The sequence below is a fragment of the Balearica regulorum genome, chromosome Z, assembly GCF_011004875.1.
Source record: "Balearica regulorum gibbericeps isolate bBalReg1 chromosome Z, bBalReg1.pri, whole genome shotgun sequence".
Taxonomy (NCBI): domain Eukaryota; kingdom Metazoa; phylum Chordata; class Aves; order Gruiformes; family Gruidae; genus Balearica; species Balearica regulorum.
The window spans coordinates 10,661,904-10,688,502 of NC_046220.1; the positions used below are offsets into that span (position 1 = coordinate 10,661,904).

General features: G+C 41.4%; 1 protein-coding gene across 5 annotated transcripts in view; it reads left to right on the plus strand.

The window, feature by feature from the left end:
• PALM2AKAP2 (PALM2 and AKAP2 fusion) overlaps positions 1-26,599 on the plus strand; it is a 271,609-nt gene that overhangs the window by 139,853 nt on the left and 105,157 nt on the right. For all 5 annotated transcript variants that reach the window (XM_075740493.1, XM_075740496.1, XM_075740495.1 and 2 more), the window contains one exon: positions 20,801-20,883. In XM_075740493.1, the coding sequence (XP_075596608.1) occupies positions 20,801-20,883 (83 nt within the window). The remainder of the gene's footprint in view (positions 1-20,800; positions 20,884-26,599) is intronic.

The window sequence follows — 26,599 nt, forward strand, 5'->3', positions numbered from 1 at the left end:
TTTGCCATGATTTAGGAAAAAAGGATGTAGCACTAGCATGTTTGGTTGCTTGTAGGTGGGAGAAGAAAGAGAGAAGAACAGGTTGAAGGGAAAAATGATGAATGCAAAACTGGGTCACTTTCTCATACATGACAAACCAGTTCAGCTTCCTTTTTGAGTATTTCCACAGTGTGTAATGCATCACTGGCTACAAGTTCCCTCTGGCTGTAGATGAGTCTGCTCCAGCATTGGCAGCAGCAATATGGTAGCTTTTGGGGGCAGGGGGTGAGTTGGTTAAGCTAATAACCCCTGCTAAGAAAGAAGCTATCAATTCACTTGAGCATAGCCCCATGCTAAAATGACTGTAGTGCTCTTTAGACAGCCTTGCATTGTGTTTTAATCTTATGGCTTAAAAGGAAGGATACTGTTTAATACCAACAGGAAGTCTTGATCATTGTATTTCACTGGAGTGTTGTACATATATGGTTCAGTTTAAAGCAAATGAGATAACTTAACCGTAGCAAGTTTTTAAACAGATTGTTGTGCTGCTCAGTTTTTGTTACATGGTAGGAGGTTTCTTCTTAACACATTGCACTAAGTTACAGAAGCATCTTTATTGCTGGAGAAATTGTCATAGACAAATTGGTGGTGAGACAGAATAACTCCTTCCTTCTGCTCACCAGCTTAAGCAATTTTGTATTAATAGGTATGGTTAAGTTACCGGGGAGGTGGGATAAAGTGATGAAGCTGCTTAAACACCATGTGCAGTTGCACACTGAGGACAGAACTGACATCTGGAAATTCTCCACTGCTGCTATTTCAGTCTTTATTTTTTGTTACAGAAGCTGGAGATCGTTAGGGGGTTAGTAAATCGGGAGAGTTAACCAAGATAGATAGTTTCCACTTACACCAACCTGGGCAGAAAACAGCCCTTAACCTAACATGACAGAAGTCATTCCCATTTTTGCTGCTATAATTTGTGCTGCAAATTTAGTATTATTTAAGGTCCTTTTTGGATGTCCAGTTGATGGAGTCAAGCAATATGGAGAGACCCTTTGCTATCATTTAAAAGAAACAAGAAGAGAAACAGTGGTTTTATGGGCTACGTGGCTGAGGATGAAATCTGGAAATACTTACTCTAGCTACATGTACAAGCCCTGCAGAGTTGTGATACTCTGGGTCCCCTTTTCTGTGGTATTTGGCTACAGATGCTATTCTTAAGCATTGTTGAATACTATGAGGAAATGATAATAAGATATATGGAGACACTACTGTTTATTTTCTTCACTTATTTTATATGTCAGTATTTACAATTGACAGAGCTAGAAATATTGTGATTATTTTGCTGATTTATCTTCACAATGTGCCAAACATTTGCAAATATAAACAAATCCAGGACCTACCACGGAGGCTGTAGCCTGCCTGTCTCCATTTGCTCTACTCATTACAACTGCTACAGAGGAAACATCAGGGCTGGAAGCTGTAGACAATGTCCAGAGTGTTTAAAAGCTGTAACTGAAAGTGGAAATAAAAGGAAAGTAACTCTTTTCTCTCATCCAGCATCAAGAAGGGTTCTCCTCTAATCCGTAGACTAAAAAGGATTAAATCCAGTCTGATGTCAAAAGTCAACTTTCACAGCTTAACAGCTGCAAATACTGCAAGCAGGGCCACCAAGCCCCTTAGAAAAAAAAAAAAAACATGTGCTTTCAGGATCAGGACCTTACACCCCCAGCCAGCCCAGTGAACTTGGAGTGCCTGGGTGGAAAGTCAGTGCCACAAAGCATTAGAAATAAGAAAAGTATTGAAATTACTTTGGAAAAAACCCTTTCTGATGCAATAATATTATTAAAGACAGGTCCCTGAGTGTCAGAGGGATTGCAGGCTGTAAATAACCAGTCCCAGAAAGAGAAAATCACAGAGGGGAGCACAGACTCTGATCCAGACACCAAAGAAAGCATGACCAGCTTGCTCTGAGGAAGTGCACTACCTGTCACCAGCAGCACTGGAGAAGCAATTGTTTTGTCTTTTATAAAGAAAAAAAATGGCACACAAGCAAGACCTTCTCTTCAGGAAGGGCTCTGCTGTTGGCAGAACTTCAAGTAGCAAATCTGCTTACAGCAGCAAGAGCCAAATATTGGTCAAGGTTCCAGCTATGCTGCCTGGGGTACCTGGCATGTACCAATATTACCCACTATAAAAGCACCTGACTCATGCACAAGTTCCAGCCTTAATTTTCCTCTTATCTGCTCAGTCATTTTCAACTACGTATAATTATGATACAAAAAGTATGGCCAGAAGAGATTATAGAAAAGCTAGTAAGTTTTTTTCAATAATAAGCAGTTAGGTTAGTGAATTATGGTGACACAGGTTGCTGAAAGCCATGTTGTACAACTAGGTGAGAAAAAAAACATCCAGTGAAAAATAAAGGATAGTTCCAGAGAACAGACCTTTAAAAGATAAGTTGGAGAAAAATGTGGCCCTTCTACTAGTCTTTGAATCCCCAGGAATGTCATTTGCCCTAACAGAAAAGAACAAGGCATGTGCTTGAATTTATTAACATGGGTAGTCATTTACTTCCATGGATCTGCTCGTGTCAACCCATTTCATGGGCTTGGAAGCCAACCATGTATGGTCCCTGCAGAGCATGGGTGGCTGGGATGGTGCTGGGCAGGGAAGGGAAGGAGGCAAAGATTATTGCTGCATGCTTTTCTGTCCGAAGGAGGCCAAGAACACTGTCAGCATTAGAGCAGAGTAAATAATATTGATTGGATTCACCGGTGAAAATGAACAATCAAAAGCAAAGCAGGGGATTTTACCATGCTGAACACAAAACTGAAACTTTCTGAATTGACCAGTTGTCTAAAAAACAAACTTGTTTTTTTCAAAATATGAAGTTTCAATGCCAGCTGGAGGCTTTAAAAAAAAAAAAACAAAAACAAAACCAAGCACAGCAAACAAAAAAATCCCCAATATCTCATTTGGAATACATTAAAAATATTGCTTTGACATTACCAGAACATTCCCTTCAACTTTTTCTATCCAAAAATTATTAGAGGAATTCAATGTGATTTCATCCTCTCAGAGCTCATTTTTTCCCAGAAACTCTGCTGTTCAAATTCAAGGGGAAAATTCACTTGGGTCTAGCCAGCACAGCACTCCTATCTGAAGCCTGGAGGGCTGACACTATGATTTCAAGTCAAGTGTGTGTGATAAGGAAGAGCTAGCCATGGGCAACAGACCCACAGCTGTACGTTGTCAGTACTGGACGATGCTCCTTTCTCTGCTTGCTGTATCCAGCTCTCTGATTTTTCTCTTCCCTCCCGCCTGCTGCCTCTTTCCCTTCAGCTGCACACATATTTGCACAGCACTCCGTTGATCCCGGCTGCACCGCATGGATGCCTGTGAAGTGGAGGGCGCTCTGATCCACCTTGATGCTATCACCAGAAAGGGAGACTCTGGTCTAACGTCCGTTGCCATGCCTATGAAGACTAGCACACTGTTTAACAGATGCCAAAGCATCTCAGGAATAAACAACTGACCAGCACCAATTGCTATTACTGGACTTATCCTCCCCTGGACACAAATCACCCTTCCCAGTGCCATGTGTGCGTCATGAAAAACCTAGGCAATACCGATGTCTGTAGGAAAAAAGGCTTCAAGCCAGATGTAATGTCCATTCCCAAAGCAAACCTTCCCTTTCTCAGTTCCACTGCATAAAGTAAGAAAAACTCAAATCAGGTAGCAGAGGTTGAGGCAAGAATATAAGATGTTTGTGCCAAAAAGATCTTAGTGAAAAAATGTCTTACAGATCCTCTAGCCCTGCAGAGAGGTCTCAGAGGTAAGAAGCAATCAGAGAGAGATTCTCCAGAGAGAAGAACGCAGCCTTAAAGCCAGAAACTCTTCGGATCTGGTCACGGCTCAGAGGCACTGGTCTCTGTATCCCTTACTCAAATCACCTGAGCTCTCTCCCTGAACATATCTGCTCTCTATTTTTTTCCAGTGAAGACACTGTGCATCTTATGACAGCAATGTGAGCATAAACTAGTATTTATAGGGTTTATCTCCAGTAGGCTGTAAAGCAGTTTTGGTGGTTTCTGCCTGTCTCAGTATGAATAATTAACACTGAATATAGCAGAGTTACCAAGACAAAGTTGCTAGCTCTGTTCAAGTAATTTTGTCCTTAAGAAGAAATCCTCTTTTAAATAAAATCTATAGTTTTGGTAGAGGTAAGCTGACACTCTCTGTCCATATAAACACATGGTGCAAGTGTCAATACTACTGCAAGATAATTCAAGGTCCATGTGTTGATTAGTCATATGAAGAGGTTAGATTAGAAAATTGCCCCTGGCACTGGCAAGGAACAGGATTCTCTCTCTATTGAAGCAAAGTGGCATCAGTACTCCCCAGCAGGCTGTAAGATGGGTGATTTTTTTGTAGTTCAACACACTTACATTACCCCTCTGGCTCTTGCCATGGGGGTCAGCAAAGACAGAAAAGTGCCTAGTTGGGCAAAGCATGGCAGACATACCCAACCTCATCTGAGTTGAAGGCAAGTCAGGCAAGGAGAAACCAGACCTACTGGTGGAAGGGAGTCCTGTGAGAGGAGGAAAGGGGCAATATTTGTAGCTTTTCTCTGCTCTGCAGGAGACAGGGAAGCATCAGGCAGCACAATAAATTGCAGATGCACAAAAAGCTGATTCTTCACAGCAGTAATGCCAAACATGAGGTCTGGGGTCCAGCCTGCTTGGCAGGTCCATCAGGGAGACCTGGTGCCATTCACAAATCAGGGTCTTTCTTTCCTGAGAGCAACGAACGCATCATCTAGTCTGCAATAAACAAAATGGCAACAGGCAAAAGTAAACTTGGGAAACACAGTGGAAAGCTTGCTTTTGATCATTTTTTGGTTTGTACTGCAGCTTATTGCAAGCCTTTCTTAGGTCAGAACCACCACAGCCCAAACACAGGTCTACTGTGGAGAGGAGCATAGGCCACAAATATCCAGAGCCAAGCCAACCCCAAACTTCAGGGCTTTCCACAAGGAGGAGAAACAGCCATATGATTTAGAGCTGGACCTAGGTCCAGGCTTCCCTAGAAAATGGGTGAGCCTGCACCTGTGGTTTGGTGCGGATCCATCCATGTCATTTGTGCCAGGCTGTGCTGTTCAGAGCATTATGTCTGCATCATACCTACTATTAACCAGACCTGTAGACAAAGATGAAGTGCCTCCACAACATTACATCAAACACAGAACACCAAACACAAATACATCATCCTGATCTAGATGAATTCCCAGACCTAAAGGTAAAAGCTCAACTTCAGCCAGAATAAAAATTATAGCATTCGGATCTCCAGATGTGAATTTCCCTCCCAATTTCTGTTTCGGTTTAAAAATAATCTCTCTGTGGAAAATCACCTTGTTGATTTTGTCTTGAAGGCTTCAATCAATCTCAAAGATTGCATTGGCTTTATGCTGGACTCAGCACTTGGTTGAGCTTGACCACAGACCTCACAGTCATGAATAATTTTATACTTGCAGAAATCCTGACTTGTGTATAACTGTGTGTGTGTTCATGTATTTGCAGACAACTTCCTCCTCTCCTGACACAACAAATACAGACTTGAGTTTATGAAAAAATATTTGATATTAATTCTAAACAGTTTATTCTTGTCTCAGTATTTGCCTTTGGGTTTTTCAAATTTGTCAAATCTCAAGCACACTTGAGACAGGAGCTTTTTTGATTGGCAATATATCACAAGTATCCTAGAATGTGGCAAGAATAGGGCAAAGGTGGAAAAGTTCTGATGTCTCATGTCAAAAAGTTGGCCTCAGACCCTGCATCTTACAAAATCTGGTAAACTTTGAGCCGCACAGTACTACCCTCTCTGGAGCAGCAGCTGGAGTCCTGGCTCCACTCCAATCAATGGGACTCTTGTTTCTGATTTCTTGGGACTAGGATGCACAATGAATCTATGTGTGTAAGTCTTTGCAGGCCTGGATCCTAAAAATTTCACAATCTAAGTAGTTGTCTATATGGAAGGATGTACTACTTTACATAAGCCATAAATTTAAATCAATATACTAGTATTACAAATATCTACTTTCCATGGAGGGACGTTAAGTTTAAAAGAAAAGTCTATTCTGCTGCCGTAAAGTCCTGAATACTCTGTAAAGCTTCCCAATGTAAAAAAAAAAAGCATTTCTAATTCTATGAATACAGTCAGTGTAGTGTATCCCTTTCCCCTAGTAAAGAGATATGAAAGTTCAGTCTGGACGTGAAATGTTTATGAAATATATATATAAAAAAAGAACTTCCAGCACAGCCGTGAGGGATTGCCTACTGAAGGTATGCAGAAAACTTTACTTGGCATTTGTTTACTTCTTAAAACTCTGCCTCTACAGACTTTTGCCTGTGTGACTTGTTGACCCACCTTCAAGATTTTGCAGTGACATCTGTGCATGCCTCGCTTTGAGAAGAGCAAGCTCAAATTCTAAAGCTGCTGAAAGTACAAATTGTCCAAAGAAAAGTTAGGATGACATTTGGATTAGTTCTTATTACCAGCAAAGCTGTGTGGTTTAGAACAAGTTCTTCTTTTAGAGTTCCTCTTTTTAATTTGCATTTGAATCAAAAATGTCATTTGTACAGTACTGTGAATGAATGTATCAGTAAGATAGAGGGCAACATAGTTATTTTTATTAGAAATAATATGTGTTTCCAGGAGAATGTAGTTTTTATTTTCAGATAAAATAATAAACATTTTGGTTACACATATGAGGCTTGGCTTGGCAGCTGACGTAGTGTAAAGTTAGACCTCCCTCAAGAATCAGAACTAGTTTAATGACAACTTAATACAGCTAATAACAAAGTGATAGCATCTTGCTTTATAGCATGGGTGCCTTGTGCAACTGACTGGGTGCACTTGATTTTACTAAAGTCCAGAAAATCTAAGTATTTGTGGAATACCTCTCATTATTTCCAGGCAGTAAATGAAACATTGAATGGAAGTGGTCTTTAACAATTAAAGTAAAAAAGATGCTGTACGCTATATTTTAACATTTAATATGTATTTTAAGACAAGGCAAAGTTATTATTCAAGTGTAAGGTAGATGGCTTCTCATCATACGAGCTAGTGCCTTATGACCGTTCTGCAGAATAGGAGTAGGGTTACTTTAAAATGCACTTCAAATCACTCCTGAATATTTACACTAAAATAAATCGTGTTCTTAAGTTTTTCTTAGGATTAGAAGGAAGATGAACTGGATTAAGTTCCTGTGGTCCTACAATATAGTTTGCAGGTAAAAAACTCCTAAGAAAGCAATAAAATAGTTCCATTTCGGCTCCCTGAAAGACCCAAAGAATGGTGGCACAGTGTATAAAGATAGCAGATGCCTGTCTCCAGAGACAGGCATACTAGGACATCCTACCTGAGTCTTACTGGGATTAGCGCTTGAAATTCTGCTGTCTCTGACTGAGGCTGGTTTCAGTGTATTTCTGACAAAAACTAACAGATCATGCAGCAACACCACATAAAAGCCATCCTTGTGATGTTGCCGTTTTAAGTTCCTGGACACAGTGCATGGGTATAGCATGGCTAATAACACTTTTACCCAGCCCCAGACACTACGATATCTGACCTCTCAACAGTTTTCAATGCAGTGAAATTTCACAGCATCGCATTAAGGCAGATGATGCTATCACTGTTGTATGAAAAATGAGGAACTGAGGAAGAAGGAAATGAAGTGGCTGCCTATGATGTGGGAGCCCAACCAGTTTCTCAGAAACAAACACTTTCTGATGCCGATGCAGCTCTTCACTGTTACCATGCATGGAAAAAATTTGATCTGCAGACAGACAGAAAAAGCTACCAGGCAGTTAACTCTGCTTCTCGGCTGCACAGAGCCTCATTAAAAACCCATACTAGGGTGCTTCTGTGCCCAGGGTGGGAAAAGTTATGGACCCAAAGCCTCCTGTATGTACAATTACATCCCCTCAGCTAACACTCTGCCTAGCAATGACCTCGCAACCATCATGAGGAAAGCACCTGCTGCCCCATCAGCGTGCGTCATTGGCATTGGGAGCTGTTAGGTATGGAGGCAAGTTCTTTTTATTTTATAGACCAGGCTGTATTGCAGAGTGTGCTTACACAGTGACAAAGAAAGATTACCTGCTATTGCTTTATGGCTGTCTCTGTTCTGTTGTGCTGATATAGGATGGGAGGGAAATGCCATGGCTTTGCACAGTAGAAGCATGACTGTTCCCATTAGAGAGGCATCTTTTACTGCTTCCTTGTACAAGCGGCATTCTGACAATGTTTTTGGAGGGCAGAAAAAACACAAGAACACAAATACTATGTCTTCCTTTTTCTTTTCTTTTTTTTTTTTTTTTTTTCAATTTTCTGCAACCTTCTGGTAACACAGTCTCAACTAATGCACAGTTTTCCAGTGAGGATTACCCGAGTCGCTGATTTTCAGCAGGAGCACCTTGACAGAGGCAGGCAGTGCAATCAATATGCCTTAAACCACAGTAGCCAGAGATATTATCACACAGCAGCAAATGCAAAGTAATATCCCACTTTACCAGGATAAGATCTACCTTTTCATTTTATAGCCACAATAAAATAAGAAATTACAAACCAGGAACTGTTTGGCAAACACTGATACATTAAAAAGGAAAAGGTGAGCAGCCCCCCGGTGAAGAGGAAGGGAGACCGTCCGGTACCCCTTTAGTCTCCCTGCATTGTTTCTCAGCTGAAGGCACCAATACAGAAGGGAAAAGCAGAAATGGTGAAATGCTAGCTTGCAATGCACATTCTCCAAATGTTTATTTAGAGAATAAATATACTTCCCATTACAATTCTAAGAAGAGTTGCAGTGATTCTTGTAGAAACCCAAAAATTAGAGACCTATCTCAGATTCAGAGAACAAGGATTCAAAGTCCCGTTCCGCTTAGGCTGCACTGAACAAGCCTCTGCTTGTGTCTCCATCTGTTTATTTCCATTGTATATATACAAAGCCTTAGGCCAGGCACTGTCTTTCAACTGTATTTGCATTATGCAGGAAACATCCCTGCTTATACAGCCTATTAGTTTTTAAAGTGTAGGTTTTAGGGTAGCACTGAACATTTCATATGACCATCACTGCTTCCAAACAACAACAAAAAAATCTGTCTGAATTCAATTATTCACCTCTTTCTGCTAAACACAGAGAAACAAATTCAGCCCTGATACAAACGTGAACACCTGATTGACTTCAGTGGCCATTCAGCTTAGCTGTGTCGAAGCTGAATTAGGCCTTGGGTCTCAAACTGTCTTGTCTGCTCTTGCCATCTGTCCTTCTTTGCTAACCTAATTCCTTATTAAATAGGGTGTCTGCAGTGAATGTGAACCTATTCTGCTGATCCTTTCTCTGCAACAAACATTGCTAGAGGCTAAAATTCCTGAAAGTTATGACTACTTTGACTGCCTCTGCTTCTGGATACTATGTGAGGTTCTTTTAAGGTGGCCTACAATTCAGACTGTGAATGTTTATATTCCTGAGCATTCAATCCCTTTGCAGTCATACCTTAGACATTCAGAATTACATAGTCATTTAGCAAACTATAACTTATAACAATACATGGATTCATTGTCTGTCCTCCTTAGAGGTCTCTGAACTGGTAGTGCTAAACAGCACTTCACATACCATGTAGATGATGATGGTGTTACACAGAACAAAAAAAAAAGAAAGGGGGGGAGGAGGAAGAAAGGGGGACACCGCCCCCAAAAAAACCCAAAACAAACAAAAAACCCCACCCAACCCCAGACAGATAAATATCTCCGTGTTAACAAACTGATGGACAATAGATCCAGAAAATATATTAAAAGGACAAGGCAACAATGTGTCCAGTGACATCCCTAATTTAGTGATTGGGGATAGTGGAGGAAGTACATGGTAAGGTCTGAAGATCCAGGCTGAGGGCAGACATTCTCCGTATAGGAAATCTCTTACTGCTGCTGTCGAAGACCATTGCTCTGGTCCAGTGGAGCATTTCTTGTGTTCTTGGAAAATATCTTTAACTAAGCTAGAAGACTTTCTGGTTTCCTCAGAAACAGAATGTGAAAAATACAACCAACCTACCTGCACAATTAAAATATATTAAGCATGACAACAGTTTTTTACCTGTTACTCAGTGCAGGTTGTGAAGAGAATATTTGAATAGCCTGAATAAAGGAAGAAGCAGCCATGAACTCAATTTAAAACCAGACTGAACTATTCAGAAATTGAGAGCTGCTGTGGATCAAGTAATTAGGTTGTCATTATAAAACAAAAAAAAACCCACAACCAACCAAACAAAAAACCTACCAAAAAAACACCTCTCATCCCCTCATCTATTAATTATGTCTCCACAATTTCATGTTCCAGGCAAGACTTCACATGAAAGCACAGTGGTTCTTTCAAAAAGAGGCTTCCTAATACATTTCTAATTTCTAGAAATTTCACAAGAAACTCAGCTTGCTAGATTTCAACAGGAAAGGTTTGAATGTGATCTTTGTTCATTTTCAGAGCTGATATCTCTCTACAGGGCAGGCTGCCTCTTTAAAATGTTACAGTTTAAAATCTTATAAAAGCAAGTAATAACTCTAGCACAGAAGCAATAAGTATTTGAATTACAGGTAATATGAAAGTTAATTGAAGCCCTGATGCAATTTTATGCTTTCTTCATGCTTTATTCCACTGGTATTATGGGCTTATTGTCAAGATGAGAGCTGTGAAAAATGTTTATTGGTACCCTGATACAGGCTTTTTTCTCAACAGGGTAGCTAATTCTCTTAGGAAGACACTTTACTGAATCAACACTCCTCACTGTTCATGCTAAGGAGGAGTGGAAGTAACCAAAGAAATAGGACAGACAAAGGGAGATGCACATACACTACAAAAGCTGCTTTTTAAAAGGACATCAGTTTTGTTTCTCACAGCTTTAGCATGCCCCCAGCTAGGCTCAGGGCTCAAGCTCTGCAAAAACTCCCCGGTCACATACACTGTCCATACATCAGCTTCCACTTTGGTGTAGCCTGCACAGATGGACCGCCTCATCAGGCAGGGAAACCTGTGACATCATGGGACTGCCTTGCACGTGAGTTCTGCCCCAGCAAATAATGAGGGTGCTGTAAGCTAAAATCACGAGGCTCTGAAAACCTGAATGCAAGCATAGCTGTCAAAGGCGAAGCATCAGCCTTAACTGTTCTTTGATGCACTGTGGAATGCAAATGCTTAAAGACATTCATTGCCTCAGGAATGTTTTTAATTTCAAATTTAGACAATGCACATCATGGGACAGATAAACAGCTGAGAGAGAACAAGAATAACTGAGCAGATAATTTCCACAAGTCTGCAGAAGTCAACCAGCACTTTCTTATTGACTTTGGATTGTGCCGTAGTTTTTCGTTCTACCCTTGAAGAGCCATGTTTAGCATACCACGGACACAAAAGTCAGAGTTTTTGCATTGCATCAGCAGGGCATGCTTTAAGGAGCACATGTTGTGACTTTGAAGAACTGAGAGAGCCAAGATCCTGTCCCCTTGGGAATACATGGCTGGCCTGTGCTCATTTAGGAATCACAGAGAAAGTACCTCTTTAATCTCCAGTCATGTTTATTTATGTGGAGGTTTTGTGGGGCTCCCAGGCAGAATCAGGATGCCATCTCTATATGAGTCTCCAAAGTGTGGGACAGCCTGGAAAGCTATACCCAGTTAGCCCATCTCTCTACCGCAGGACTCAAAAAATACTCATGAAATGTAGCTTGTTATAATTCTCATAATGCCCTAATGGGCATTAATGCCACCTAATGGCTGGAAGGTGATGGATGTGGCATCATTTGACACTGTACATTAACTTGTGATTTTTCCTTAAATATTAAACCTTTTAGGTGCAAAATATAGCCCAGTATCATGATACCAAAATTATAATTTATTTTCTTTTTAGTTTGTCTTTCACTTTCAAGGCACTTGATCTCTTCCTCTATAAGAGAGCCAAGCAATCCTTTATTGAACTCTTTCAGGCATATGGCTTGGATGAGACACATCACTGGAGTTTCGACCAGCAAGTCATACTTCCTTTGAACATTGTGGCTGGGAAACGAAACATTTCACTACCTATTTTAATTCTGGGGAGGTGATACGTGAATAACTGAGGAGGATATACCATGTCTGGATATTATGTTTGCCTGTCAGTTAGCTTTTTTGGGAAAACAAATAGTACTTTGAAAGCAAACACTATAATTTTTCCTAATTATATGTCATTTTCTAAGATTGCAAGCCTTATCCACAGAGGCCAGAGGCTGATGCATCTTCTCTAATTGAGCACTAACTTACTCTATAAGTAAGATCCAAAACTGATTACCATGCAGCACAGATAAGTTTAGGTGAAGACAGGTGCCTCCAACCTTAAATGTCTGGGTCTTCTCTCTGATGTCCTTTTGTTAAAAGTTAGATTATATTAACCTTACATCAAGCAGTGATTTTAATTTGACTATACAGTTACTAACCCTGTCCAGTGCTCTGGATCTCTTCTTGCAGATGATAGAACTATTCTCCACTTCAAGTGAATCAAATATCTGGCGTGAAAGGGTCTGCTCTGCTGGATTGTGTGGCTTTCCAGTAGTGTCATGGCTCATGCCATGATAACACCAGTTCACCTGCACCTTTCAACTGTCATGCACCTCTCTAGGGAAGAACAAGATTTGACTCTGCCGTTGCAGAATTGACAGGATTTGCACTAATGTGTGCGTCTAGTACAAATGCAGGGTTGCAGTGGGTTCTTTGATACCTGGCACATTACTCTTTACCACAATGGAAGGTAGTGAAAAGGTACTAATTAATACCATCTTCTGTCAAGCAAAACTGATGGTTTAAGCTTTGCAATAAAGTGTTGATACAAATTTGTCTGACAGAAAAATTACACATTTCTTCAAAGCAACTGACAGTACAATCTTAACTCAAAAGTATGCAAAAGTGGAGATCAAAGGTTAGGTCAGTCTAGACAGTTTTAGCTAGATCTGCCTCATTGCAGTTTGGCCCTTAACAGCTACAATCTAATCAGGCAGATAAGTCTATTCAGGGCCCTTGCTGTTGCCTTATCAAGGACTGAAATACTTCTTCAGGGTCTTATCCTTTAAAACCCCCTTATTTGTTTAACTCCTGAGTTAATTGTGAAAATCTGGCAATATGGCGTTTTTAGCAGCGTGGAAGAAGGCTTCTCAGAAAAAAACCTTATACCTATTTATTCCTAAATACAGTAGGTGGATGTGTGCAGTTCAATCATTTCTACTATGCATTCAGTAAGCCTGCCATTTTTGTCAGACCTCAAATGCAAACCAGATCCAAAATGTCACCCCTGAAGGAGACCATGAGGTGTGAGAAGAAAATTGACAGTGATAGGTCCTCTTATATGCACTCTATTACCTGCAGCTAAATGTCAGCAGAGTATGATTGTCCCTCCTACTCTGCAGTAATGCAATCTGACGCATACAAGGATTTACCCTGTTGAGCCAGACTGGTTGCTCACCACAGGGGAGAGCAGAATAGCATAATTGGAAGAGTCATCTGAAGACAAATTTGCTGAAAAATTGAGATTGCTTTCCTCCCATCCCTACTAGGTGCACTGCAAAGGCATGGCCATTTACTTCAGCAGTAATATCCACTAATGAGGAATGTCTTGCCTGCTGCTAAAAGACACTGAAAAGGGAATTAGGTTTAAGTGGATACATACCACTTTTGACTGTTGACATGCATCCATAGGATCTTCCACATATGCACGTAGCACTTCCAACTGTTGGTACATGCAGCTGCAGGTCTAACTCCAGGTAACAGAAGGCATCATAAAAATATGCCTCATCTGCATCAGTGTGGGCAAGATTAGCATGATGAAGACAAGAGATAAACTGTCTCACTTTGCAGTTAAGGAAATTGGACACAGCTCTTGCAGTCCTCTCTGTTGGCTCTGCTGAGAGGACTAGAAACTCATCTTTGTGGTATTTACAGACATGCATTTGGGGGGGCAAGAAATCCTCTAGGTGGATGCAGTGAGATGAGCACCACAAGCTATTTGTCTCCCTCACTGCATTACAGACATGCACTTGCAGCACTGTTTGTGTAACTGATGGTTTTTTTTCTCCTAGTAGAGAATGGTTATCAGTAGCAGATAATCTTCCTGCTACCTTCTGCTTTCTTTCTGCTATTGAGCTTAAGATGCCATGATTAAAAAGAATTTGCATGAGTGGCTTGTGCTTCCCTTCTTTATGGATTCATTGTTTGGCTGCACTGCTGACATACAGGAACTATAGGCAAAGCTAGGAGGCTATCTGCTTTTTTACTGATAGAACATCACACTTCCTAATTGTTATTTCCAAATAAGAGAAAGTATACCAAGGCAAATTATTACAAGAAAGAGAAACAAAATTCACAGGTTTTCCCTTCCTCATGCCTCCCAATTCATGTCAGAGTTTTAGCTTATTTCCTGCAGACTACTTCTCCTCCAAAAACTTCAGTGTTTCTCTGTCAATTTCATCCTAAACTGTTCAGTCTGAACAAGATTGCTGAGATTGGTAGCAATTTTCTAAGCAACATTGCAATCTCACTCTCTTAGAATAGCTTTAACCTCAGGGCTGGTCTATACTTAAGGTTTCATTGCAAAATATATGGAGATTATGGTTCTGAGGACTTTTTGCTTGCTTCACAGCAGAAAGGGTGAACTTCATAGCAGCTATTTTATGCTACTACAACTAGCCATTGAAAGGGTTTTGCCCACAAAGTTAAATCTGCAAGAAAACACATGCACAATCTGAATCAAGTTCATCACTGCTGGTCACCAGAAACTACATTGGTAGGTAGAAATTCCTCATTAAAATGAGTAAGGGACAAAGTTTGAGACTAGTGTTGCATTACCTTGTAGTGAATGGCTGAAGGTGTAGCTGTTCTCCCAAGCTGCCATCACTTCCCACATGACTGAAGCATGCAAAAACCATGTCAGGGTATTGCTAGCCTGGGCTAGTTCAAATCACTCCTGAAAACCTGACTAAGCTGAAGAGAGATAATGCATCTCAGTGATGGGGATCTGCAATGACTTTACTCTACCTGCAACCACCAATGCAAGTCTTCTTAGGTGTTTCCCAGAATGGTGCCAGACTACATCTGGAACTAAAACGTACATCTGAATTTTGGAGACTGAGCCTTTGACACCTAGTCTTAGTATAGATGCATGATCAGTCTTGCATGATCACAATTCAACCAACACCCTTTGAGAAATGACACCAGCCAAGGTTCCTTTTTAATGGCACATAAGTAGGTGTGACTTCTCTCCTACTAGCCCTAATAGGGAGATTTTTGCCTTATTTATGTTTAGGTCCAAAATACATCACAGTGTGAAAGCTGGGGGGAAGAAAAATCATTTGGAAGAGAAAAGCAAATCAGTAAAAGAGAATTGTGCCATTAGCTCTATAATCTGTGCATCCCAGTGAATAACACCGCTATCAGATGCAGAAAAACAGATTAAATGAGCTAGCGCTCTTAAGACAATTGCTATCAGAGAGACACTCACGTCACAAGAGAAGTGGCACCTACAGCACTCTCTGTAATAGGTTTTCTAAGACTGAAGATTCTATGGAAGCTGAGACTAAGATATTTTCTTAACTCTTAGAGGTGAGCCTTCAAAGCATGGTTAAAAGGGTAAGGAAGTTTCCTTACTATTGTTTCAAAATATAGCAAGAATGCAATGCCTAAACATACCGTATATTAAAGAAAAGTAAATGCAAAAAAACCCCCAGATAAATGAGTTATTTTCTTCACCACTTAAGTTATGCCTTTGTCTTCATGCTGATATGTGACCTCTCCCAATCTGAACTGCATGAAGCCATCAAGCCATTTAGTGGTTCAATAAATAAACATGCCAGCACTCTTGCTGAAAGGTCTTTTTAACTAGACTGTGTCTTTTTTTTTCCCTCCCTCTCCTCTGAGGATTTTATTTTTCTGAATGACCTTTTATTATTCACAGGAATAATTGGTGACAAACTCAACTTTGTAGTTTAACATGGCATCTGTCTGCTGGCTCAGCTGGCACTGCCAAGATAGCAACACAAGGACATAGTTCGGCTTTCATTTTTAATGACAAGTCATATGTAGCTGAAAGAAAGCAGACCGAGAAACTGCAGGAATCCCTGTGGTTCAAGTCGAGTGAAAATAGTTGCTCTAATAAATTGCCTCCTTGGCCTCTTCAAGACCAAGTGGGCCAGTTTAGTGAAGATCCAGGATTTATGTGGTTGGAGCTGGCCTGTTTCCATCCACTCTGAACAGGGCAGGAAGCATTCTGGTGAGCAACAAACCAGCTGGCAGATCTGAGAGGCAGCACCCTCCAGTAGGCAGATGGGGACAAACTGGGAGCAGTAACGTGTCCTTTTGGCGCTTGTGTGCAACCTGCCTTGGCTCTGAAAAGCACTACAAATGCTTCCACAAACAACCTGTCTCAGTGGAAAAGGATAATAAATCTTAAACTGCTCCAGCTGCCATGCAAGTGAACATTCGACTATGCTCTAACCTTTCATAGCAGGTATAAATGACTATCATGTGAGAAATGAAGAAGGCTTGATTTAGTATGATTCGATCACTGCAGGAGTTTTCCTGGTGAATACCCATAATTGCTTTTCCTCTGAGGAGACAAATCTTTGCCCTAAAAGTGTTCTCTGATTCAGCTCTTATGGTACAACCTGCCCCTTTACTGCACCAGTGTCTTTTGCAAGAGGATGTAGGCTGCCAGGTTTCAGACGGATACAGCTTGCCCCAGTGTTAATGGTTGTATGGTACAGGGCTTTCTCACCAGCCTAACAACACAGCAATGGAGTCTATATGCTGAAAACACAGAGCACTCTGTTGCTAAAACTTATAGCAAAATTAAGACCGTAAGACTGTTGTTTCTGGGTAATTTTTGCATTTGTGAAGTATTTTCTAAGGGAGTTGTGTGCCCCTGGAGAAAGGTCACATACTTCGGTAGCTGAATTGCACCTTGAGGTTTCCTTTCTTTGTCCAGGTCCTGCAGAAGTAGAGCAGAAACCCAAAGGGGTTGACAGACTGAGATGGATGGAGCAAGCACCCTTGAGATAAGTGTACCGCCCCAGGTCACTGCTAACCAAGGCAGAGGTGCCTCCTCCTTGGTCGCAGTGCTGACCACAAAGAACTGTGATTCAGGAATGAACTGCTAAAGTATCCTCTTGTTTGTTAAGAGCCATGAGTGGGTGTGCACAGCACATTTCCAGATCCCTCATCAGTACCTCTATTTTTCATCCATATTCTGCACTTCCACTGCCAACTACATCACCAGAAACCGGGCATCTGCCTTTTACGCTTAAATTTCATCCTTCTTGTCTTGACAACATCTGTTCCTTTGTCTCCTGGCTGATGCTTGTGGGCCAAGAGCCCAAATTCCTTCTTATTATCTGCACCTTGATTTTCCTCCCAAGTCTGCACAGATACATCTCTTAAGGAAAGAGACTGTTAGCTCAGCTTCATTCCTGTTGTATTGTCCAGTCCTTTTTATTGTTAAACTCCTGTCATCCATCAAACCCTATTCAGAGTTGAAATCAACAGCAAGTAAAAGGAAACAAATAAGTCAGCACAGTACTACACAGAAGTGGAGCCAGCATGCACAGAGATGGATGAAAAGCCACTGAGCCCCGATAGTGCTGATGGAGCTGCCCTGCAGCTGTACAGACTATGATGGATGTAAAACTTTAGCTGTGCTAATGGCAGCATGACCTCGTACTATGTGCAGCCTTTACAGTATGTCCATGGATGTGAACATGCTTGTGATTATTTTTATTTGTTTTTAATCCAAGGGTGATTGTTAGGTTGCCATGTACTTCATGCAGATTAAGTCAGAGGTCCATGCTGTGGCAGGTATGACCTGTCACCAAATACAGAGTGTGGAGATGAAGTCTACTCAGGCTTATGGAATTTGTAAGTTTGAGAGATTTGGGGGAGATATGTCCTTTCTTATGCATGTTAATGTCTAGGCCTTGGAGTTTCATGACTTCTTGTCTAGTTAAATACATGTATTACTGCTGTAAATGCTCTCTTCTTAATCTTTCATCAGTGGGGAACATCACTTACAGGTGGACAATTTAAGTCAATACCAGTGCCTACCAAGGGCTATGCAGAATGTTAGTTATAGCACAGGTCTGAAATTAGGCAACTCACATCTCCACTTAGCATCCTAGTCACCAGACTGCTCTTTCTTGATGGCCGTAGGCTGCATATACATCAGCACTTTGGCAGAGAACAGTAGTATGTTTTCTAGTGAACTCATCCCTCTTTCCTCAACCACACTTGCAACTGGTTCAGACATGGAGTGAATCACACTATGTGATGAGACTGGTTGAGTCACAGGCAAGAGTCCTTTCAGAGGAAACCAAACAAGAATCTCTTCGGCAGGGTCACAAGAAATACTTTTCAAAGCCTAGTGGAAGCACAAATATTCAAATGAACTATTACTCCTTCTGACACTGTGGGAATTCAATCCAGGGAATCAGACTAAATCTAGTTTGACATTAAATGCTGGAAATACTTCCAATATAGATCTAGAGATGTCAGCACCAATTGCTCCCATCCTCTGATCCACTCCTACTGCACAGCTACTTGCTAATGCAAACAGAGGCATCCACACAAGGACAACATGCTGAAGGCTTCACAGTTCCAAATATACTGCAGGAAAAGAAGCACAGGGACCTGAGCATGAAGGGATGCTTTAATGAAATGGTAAAAAAAAAGGCACACAGCTCTATTTTATATCTGCATTTGAATAGCAGGAGAGCACATAGGTATCAGTAGAGAATCAGTAGAGGCTCACTGTGCTAAAATGCTCTACAGACATATAACAAGGAAGGTCCTTGAGAAGGTTACATGAGATTAGCATGAATATAGTTATTGAAGTGAGCTGGAAAGAAAAAACCAGCAGAAAACAGAAATCAAGACAGAACAAACTACATGCCTTTTCTGCAGCACCACTTCCAAAGCAGCAATGCTCTAGGGGAACGCAGCAGAGACGAATGCAAAGGAGGAGTCAGTCCTGTGGTAAAGTCACAGGATTAGACTGTCTTTGTGGACTTTTCCAGAGTGCTGAGAACACAACAAGTAAAAAAGGTCCCAATTTCATTATTACACACTTCCACTGGTTTTAATGCAGTCTTTAAACCTTGCTGGGGGCTACCTACTGGCTCTGTGGACTACATGGACACCACAGCTCAGCATGTGGGTAGACAAGGGGGTCAGCTCCAAAGAACCTGTGCTGGAAAAAGTTAAAAGCACCTCCAGTATCTTGGCACATAAGCTGCACTGACACTTTTTAATATTCTTCCCCCAGAGCAAAAGATGTCTATCCAAGGGTACCAAAAAGCAGGAAAACCCACCGGCCAATATGGTTAGAAAGATACAGGTGTGCAGTTAGTGCCTCCATGTATCCATAGGCAGACTACAGCTCAAGCTAGCACTGTTAGCATGTGCCACTGTCTGCTGGAGCAACAAATAAGCAAAGGGCATCTTTGATGCACGGATCCTTTTGCATAAGTAATCATAACACAACTGTGGAGCATACTCAAACAGTAGTGGTTTGAAGAGACACGCTCAATATTATAGAGTGAAGTAGCAGCAGAGGGCATGAATAACTGTCCTTGTATTGACCAAGGACCACAGAGCCATTTCAAGCTGTATTATTACATGAGCCATATTTCAAATTTAGTAGGTGCGCACAGCGCTGTGGTAGCACAAAGAACATTATTCAATGTATTCTCAGTGTGAATGTGTACATTCAACAGTGCTATTGGAGATGATATATAAATCCTATACATCCTTATCCTCTATAGAGGAAATTGTGTAACCCCTATAATTTAATTTCACAGTTTAGAAAATATTCACCAATTTAATCTGACTAATCCACCATTATTTATTGTAATTATTGCCATTGCTATGGAAATTCCAAAAGCAATCAAGCAGCTGTCCGTGGCTAGCTGTGCTTAACCAAGATTGTCCCTGGAGGTGAAATGAGCGGATACGTTCTTACTTTCTTCAAGGTTTAAGCTTGATATAGAAACAAAAGTGCAGAGGTTGTTCCAGACAGGACTGACGGGCTGCCCACACCATGCCCTGGGAGCTGCGCCTATAACCTGACCTCTCCGGATAAGCAGTGGTGACTACTGCCTGGCCGACAGTGTTCACTAATGAGATGCTCTTAGTTAGGGTCCTAGATGTTCTTGGTTACCCTTGCCTTGGGATCCACAGAAGTGCTGAAAAGTCCTCTGGCTTCTTCCCAAGATGGGACGAGCTCATCCCTGGGATGGCGTGAGCACGGGCACACCTTCAGCACAGCAGCACAGGCGAGCACAGAGCAGTGTCTGGGGGCTGCCTGGGGATGGCAAGGCTGGACCTGGCAGCCAGGGCCATCCCACCACCCCATCAGGGACGAAGGCAGCCCCAGTCCTGGCACTGGGCACTGCCCTAGGGACAGGGATGGCCGCTGCGAGGGCTGAAATTGAGTACGTCCTTCCTGAGCTATGGCATGCTGCGTCAACCCATTAAGCATCTGCTGCATTTTCTCCCAGCAGTGGCTGCTTCTCCACAGCACACAGAGCTCGCAAAATATTTGTCAGTCATTGTTTTTGTACCCTTTCTGCTGTCTTTAACAATGCTGACGAGATACCAGGCTGGCAACAGAGTGTGGCTGGGAAAAATGGATCCAAGCAAAGCAAAACAACCTCTCAGCCATGCATATTCTCCCATGGGCAATAAAATGTCTTTGGTTTTGTAGGCGCAGGAGGATCGGATATGCTGCCGAGGGACCCGCTGGGACCATGCTCCTGTGAAGGTCCCGAAGACGAGGAGGGTGCAGGGGTAAGTCTCCTCTCACTGCGTCCTTGTGGGAAGCACAGGGATCCGTGCTGCGCTCAAACACAATGCTCGATGGCACCCCACTCTCAGTGGGATGGGACACATCTTTAGCCACAAGGAGGTTGTCGTGGTGGGAGCAGTTTGCACAGCAGCCCTCGTTGGTGTAAACTGCATTCGCTTGACTACCGCAGGGACTTCTCCTAAATATTTGGCAATGATTGGGATTAGGAGGACCTTCAATAAAAGTGCATCTCTTGGGAGGTCTTGTTAAATAATCCTGGCAGCTCACTGCAAGATGGTGTCAAACCAACGCTCAATCCTTCCTCGCTATGAGTCAATCCCCCGCATGTCTTCCCTTGTACCTTCTCTTCTTCTCAGGCCCCTCTGCAGTTACCTCTACCCCACCTCCTTCCATCTGCTGGAAACCCGCGTGCAAGCAGCTTGTCAGCATGATGAGGGCAAGCATCTGAGAAGCATTGCCCTCACCTGGTAGCCTGGTGTGTTTGGGTGGTGTGTGGAAACACGCCGTTTTGCTGGAATAGGTGTGATGGGGCTATTCCTTTTTCTTTGTCGTTCTCGGTGTGATGGTGTGCAGCCATGTGTTTTTAACAGCAGCAAATGAATTTGTTGGTACGATTGGGAGTGGAAAGGGAGTGAATGGGCAAGTGAATTCCTGCAGGGCCAAGACGTTCATCTTCAGGGCTGCTGACACTGCTGTGAAGCACGTATATCTAAAGACAAAACCAACCATGTTAAAAACTAAAGGCCTCTCCCTTTATCATAAGTCATATTTTTAAATAAAGATGCTAATTTGGATATACAAAGCCCATATTAATGCCTAAATTTACTTTAATCTTTTATGTTTCTTTAAATTAAAATACTAAACAAGGCTGTTAAACTGGTTCAGATGAAACTTAGAAAGCAGATTTCAGACTTCCGCTATAAAAGCAGAGGAATTTTTTCTTAAATTACGGTTAGTTAAATTTAGCCCAATAACTAACTCTTTTGTTTAGGAAAGCACTTAAAGATAAAAATGCAGCAAGTTCATATCTTCTTCCGGTCTACGAGTAAAAACTGCTGTGAGAAGCTCAGATTAGCTAGCTTTAAGATATTAAAAAGGCCATGGTGAATAATCAGCTAAAGTCAGCACCTGCAAAACTTTTTTTTTAATGAGAAAAATGTAAATACAAAACATGCTTTGAAAACCTTTCATTAGATTTTTCTTATCATATTTACTAGTTTCATTTACCACTTAGAAAAAATTAATAATTTTCTCAGAATCGAGGTTTCCCATAGTTTTTATTTAACTGCTAATAAAATCCAAAAGGTGCCAGACCAAACTGATGTTAAAAACAAAAAAACCTAAAACAGATCTACTAATAAACAATAAATATGAATCTGACTAAATGTAGTTAAGCATGTAGAATAGACAATACAGGACAGAATTTCATACTCTTGGCTATCAAATACAATGACCAAATATAAGGTTAAATCTATATAAAGCAGCAAATCAACATGTCCTCATGGGTATCAGTCAGTGAGAATCCACCTTTCTTTAGGCAAATAATTTACAACACAAGCAATAAAAGTAAGGTTCAAATTGATAATGCAAAGCCTTCAAAATGAAACTTTCATGTTATAGTTAAATCAGATATTTAAATAATTCTGATTGCAGCTGGACCTTGGACTTGCACAGGCATTCCCAGGCATTTTGTGCTGGTTGCTATCAGTGCTCTGCTCAGTGTAGTATTGCTTTGTGGCAGCTCGTATATCAGAAGCAGGACCTGTAGGACTGCTGGGAAAGCTCTGAGCTAGAGTTTAATCAGTCCCTAACTTTCTCCGGCTTCACTTAAGGTCATACTCAAGGAAGAGGGGAAAAAAGGTTCAATGAGTGTGGAATGCAATTTAACAACACAGTACTTCCAATGCTTGGGAGTGTAACACCACACAGAATAAAATCTGACTTAGCAATGTTTTCTCTTTGGTTTTAAAAAAGAGGTCTCATTTTTTTAATAACGACCCCCCACTGAAGGAGGAGGTTTAATGGCAGAACTTTGTAAGAGGGAGGCTGACTCAGTGCTGGCATTGACACAGTCTGAGCAGAATCAGCAAAATGCTAGCACAGGAAAGTCAATACAGTCCATGAGAGCATCCTTACCAGCACAGAAGAAAATTAATTTAGTCATAGCAAATGATGAAGCACTGACATTTTCTTTAATAACTAACTTGCTAATAATTTGTGGAAGGGAGAAGACTGGTGTTTGAGGCGAAGACTATATGGAGCAGCTGGATATAAACTCTTCTGAGCTTGCATTTGCTAAGAGAGTCAAACCCAAAACAACCATCCTTTCTATCGCTAAACAATCAAATGGGAAATGTTATTTTCATATAAGAAAACCATTAATTTTAGATTAACTCTGAAAAGGGTCTGTGCAGACATAGTTGCAATTTTTTTTTCCGCTGATACTAGGAGAAAGTAGATTCTCAATTAATAGAAATCAGGAAATAGAAATCCACATATCTCTGTTATTTTCAACAGCCTACTTACTCCAAGTGGAGACCAGCGCCATCATAGAGTTCCCTTGAACTTTAACAAACTATTAACAAGAAGCAACATGCTGCTCCTAGGTCCATACTGTGCTCTTGACTGTATGGTTCAAGTCAATGGTAATTGCACAGGTTTCAATAAAGCACAGAAAGCTCTTATATCTGATAGGTAATGACAATCACAACCAGTGAAAACAGGATATGGATCAGTAAAAAAATGTTACACTTGATCCTAGCCATGAAGCAAATTAATACTCTCCCTTACAGGAAAGGAAAAATGTGGTCCTCCCAAAGAGGCACTCCGTGTAATGTGCTCAGAACTAGCCAAGCTGGACCTATTGTTGGACAAGCCAAAGTTTATGAATTATCTCAGAGTTTTTTTTATGTTTCTCCCTTCTTTTCTAAATAGCAAAATGCTGCCTCTTCATTGTTGCGTTTAAAACACATCCTGTTATGCCTGCAGTTCTTTGTGGAGTGCAGGTTCAGAATACCATGTACTCTATCAGTGAGCCTTTCTTGCAGCTTTTGCTCAAAAAGGAGAATGTGTATGTGTGTGGGAGTACCATAAACTGCAGCTGGTTTTCTTTATTTTTCCACCATCATTACTGCTGACGGTAACAAGGAGGAAGACGTACATATAGACTATTTGGCTTCTCTGGAACGCTCCTGTACAGGAGGTTGGAAGATTATCTTGGTGAACAACTCCTAATTTCAACATAAAAGGATCAGCAGTAGGCTGACAGAATTTCAGTGAACAGGATGCTGCTATTTTGCTGGAATATTTTATCAGATATAGAACCTCAATTTGCTCTTTCATTGGTTTTATGAAAGCTTGTATCACCAAAGAATCTAAGTGACTCCAGAAAACTCTGGAAAGACTTACAAATTTCACTGGATAGCTGCTTAAAACAAAAAAAATAATCCAACAATATGCAACCCCTTCCCCTCATTCTCCCCCTTGCCCCACTGCCATAAATGTGCTGTGGCTGAAAACTTAACAGATAACTGAAAATGACAGAGGCTTTGATATTTTCAGCACTCTGGAGCAGTTTTTTTAAGGAGATGCTCTTTCTGCACAGTGTATGTATCTGAAGCGTGTGAGGCCAGAGCAAAAATCCCTGGTCATCTATCAAAGTGTAAGCCTGCATGGCTTCATATCCCCTCCTCCCTGACCCCTCAGGCAGTTTAGGATGTATCTTGCTGCCATGCCAGCCATGGAGGGGTGCTGCTGAATTCAGAGACATTTGTGCAATAAAAATCCAAGGCAAGGTGCACACCAACTTCAAGGAGTAAAATGGTTTATTTTCTGCAGCTGATGCTTTCCGCACTTGGCTCCCACCAGCTCTCATCACTGGTTTTCCCAGGTCGTGCTCTCCATCCCTGGTCCTGGCCACAGCTCACCTCATGCTGAAGTCAGTGGAGCTGGGCTGGCTAATGGAGAGGAGGATCTGAGTTATTGAACTGCATGTCACAGCACACAGCTAAGAGTTCATTTCCAGCTATGGTCTCTCCTAATTGCTCTCGAGTGCATCTTCATACCAGGACCAAGGCAGGCAGTGTTGGTCAGGGAAGTGATCAGAGCCATATGTTTGACCTCGGGCATTGTAATTTTATGTCTGTGGCTCTGCATGGGAACTGTCAAAGCAAAGTAACACGACTGTCAAGCTGTGGTACCTGTGTAAAACATGCCCACCTGCCTTCACATCCAAAGACAAATAAGATTGCCTGCTCCGACAGTGTGTGAGTTACACATTAAAATGCACAGCAGTTTCATAGTGCAGAGCTGGGTTTCCATACAGAATACTGTGTATTTTTAATTAGCAGGCCTATAATCAGCTTGTCTTATCATCTCATTACAGTTTTGTTTTGCATGATTTCACTTCTGATGATCGGAAAATGCAGTGAAACTAGGACCTTGGCTTACAGCAGGGACAGCCAGTCTTTAAGGTTGGCCAAGGGTTTAGTCACTGGGCACGTTCCCCTTCTAATTCAAGATAGTTTCGCACATCTTTGCGAAACTGCGATATTGTTCAATGGGAAAAAAACATTCGTCCCAAGACAAAGAATTTCTTCTTTGAATATTATCCACTTGTCTGATTTTCTGAGGACCTTCACATAGGCTTGGTTTTCTCATGTAATCATTTCTAGTATCGCCATCCACCTTGCAGCAGATGACAGATCCCAGTTGCAGTTGGAGGCATTTAACACTGTTACAATAGCACTGGAAGGAACAAGCATCCAGCCTTGAATATATGGAGGGCTCACTAAAATGTCTGGAGAAAGCAGCTCAGCTGCTGAACGTTTGTACGTCAATGTGCAAAACTCAGAAGATTAAAAGGTATCAAGAATTCGCAGGAGCGCTCATTAAGGCTGTAGCAACATAAAGGTGGAAACATTAGGGGTATGGCAAGAGGGTCTTGCTGTTCTTCTATGTAGTAGGGCTTTCAGTCCCTGAAGGCTGATTGGGTTCTTGATGTAGGAGTAAAAGCAAAGACAGAAGGATTTCTCTTCTCTGTAATTGTCAGAGCCCACCTGTGGTAATCCTCCAGGAAAAGATGGCATGACAAAATGTGTCTTTCTGCATTTAGTTAATGTTTGGAACTGGATTAAGCACTACGTTGGCTTTGCTTAGTAATTAAATGTACGAGACTTAAGAATACTGACTTGTTTCTGAGGCTGCTATTTGTGAGCTGAAAAAATTAGGAACATATAATACGAGCAAGTAAAATTTAGATGGTATTATTTTCAACAGTTACAGAAATAGTTTTGTGTCATATTAGTTGTCAGCTTTTGATTCTCTTCTTTCTTTCCTGGTACAAAAAGTTTTGTGTAACGTCCATTTCTGCTCATCACACCTTCTTGCACCAGACCATGCCAGTTCCTCCTTTGAAAATCCACCTGTCGCTCCTCATATTCATCACGAGGGTCTTTCTTGCTACGACTGCAACATCTTCTAATCCAGGCTCCTTTCCCAGTTTCTACTTTCTATATAAATCCATACAGGTGTTTCAAAAAGCAGCCTGTTTTGTCTGTTGCTTTCATTCTCTCTCCCACTAGACCTCTTTACAAGATATACCTAGACCTCTTGAGAAAGTCTTTGATCAGATTCCCTTCACATTTTGCCTCTGCTGCAGGTCCCAGGTTCCTACCTGGCTTAGTTTCTGCCAAGTGT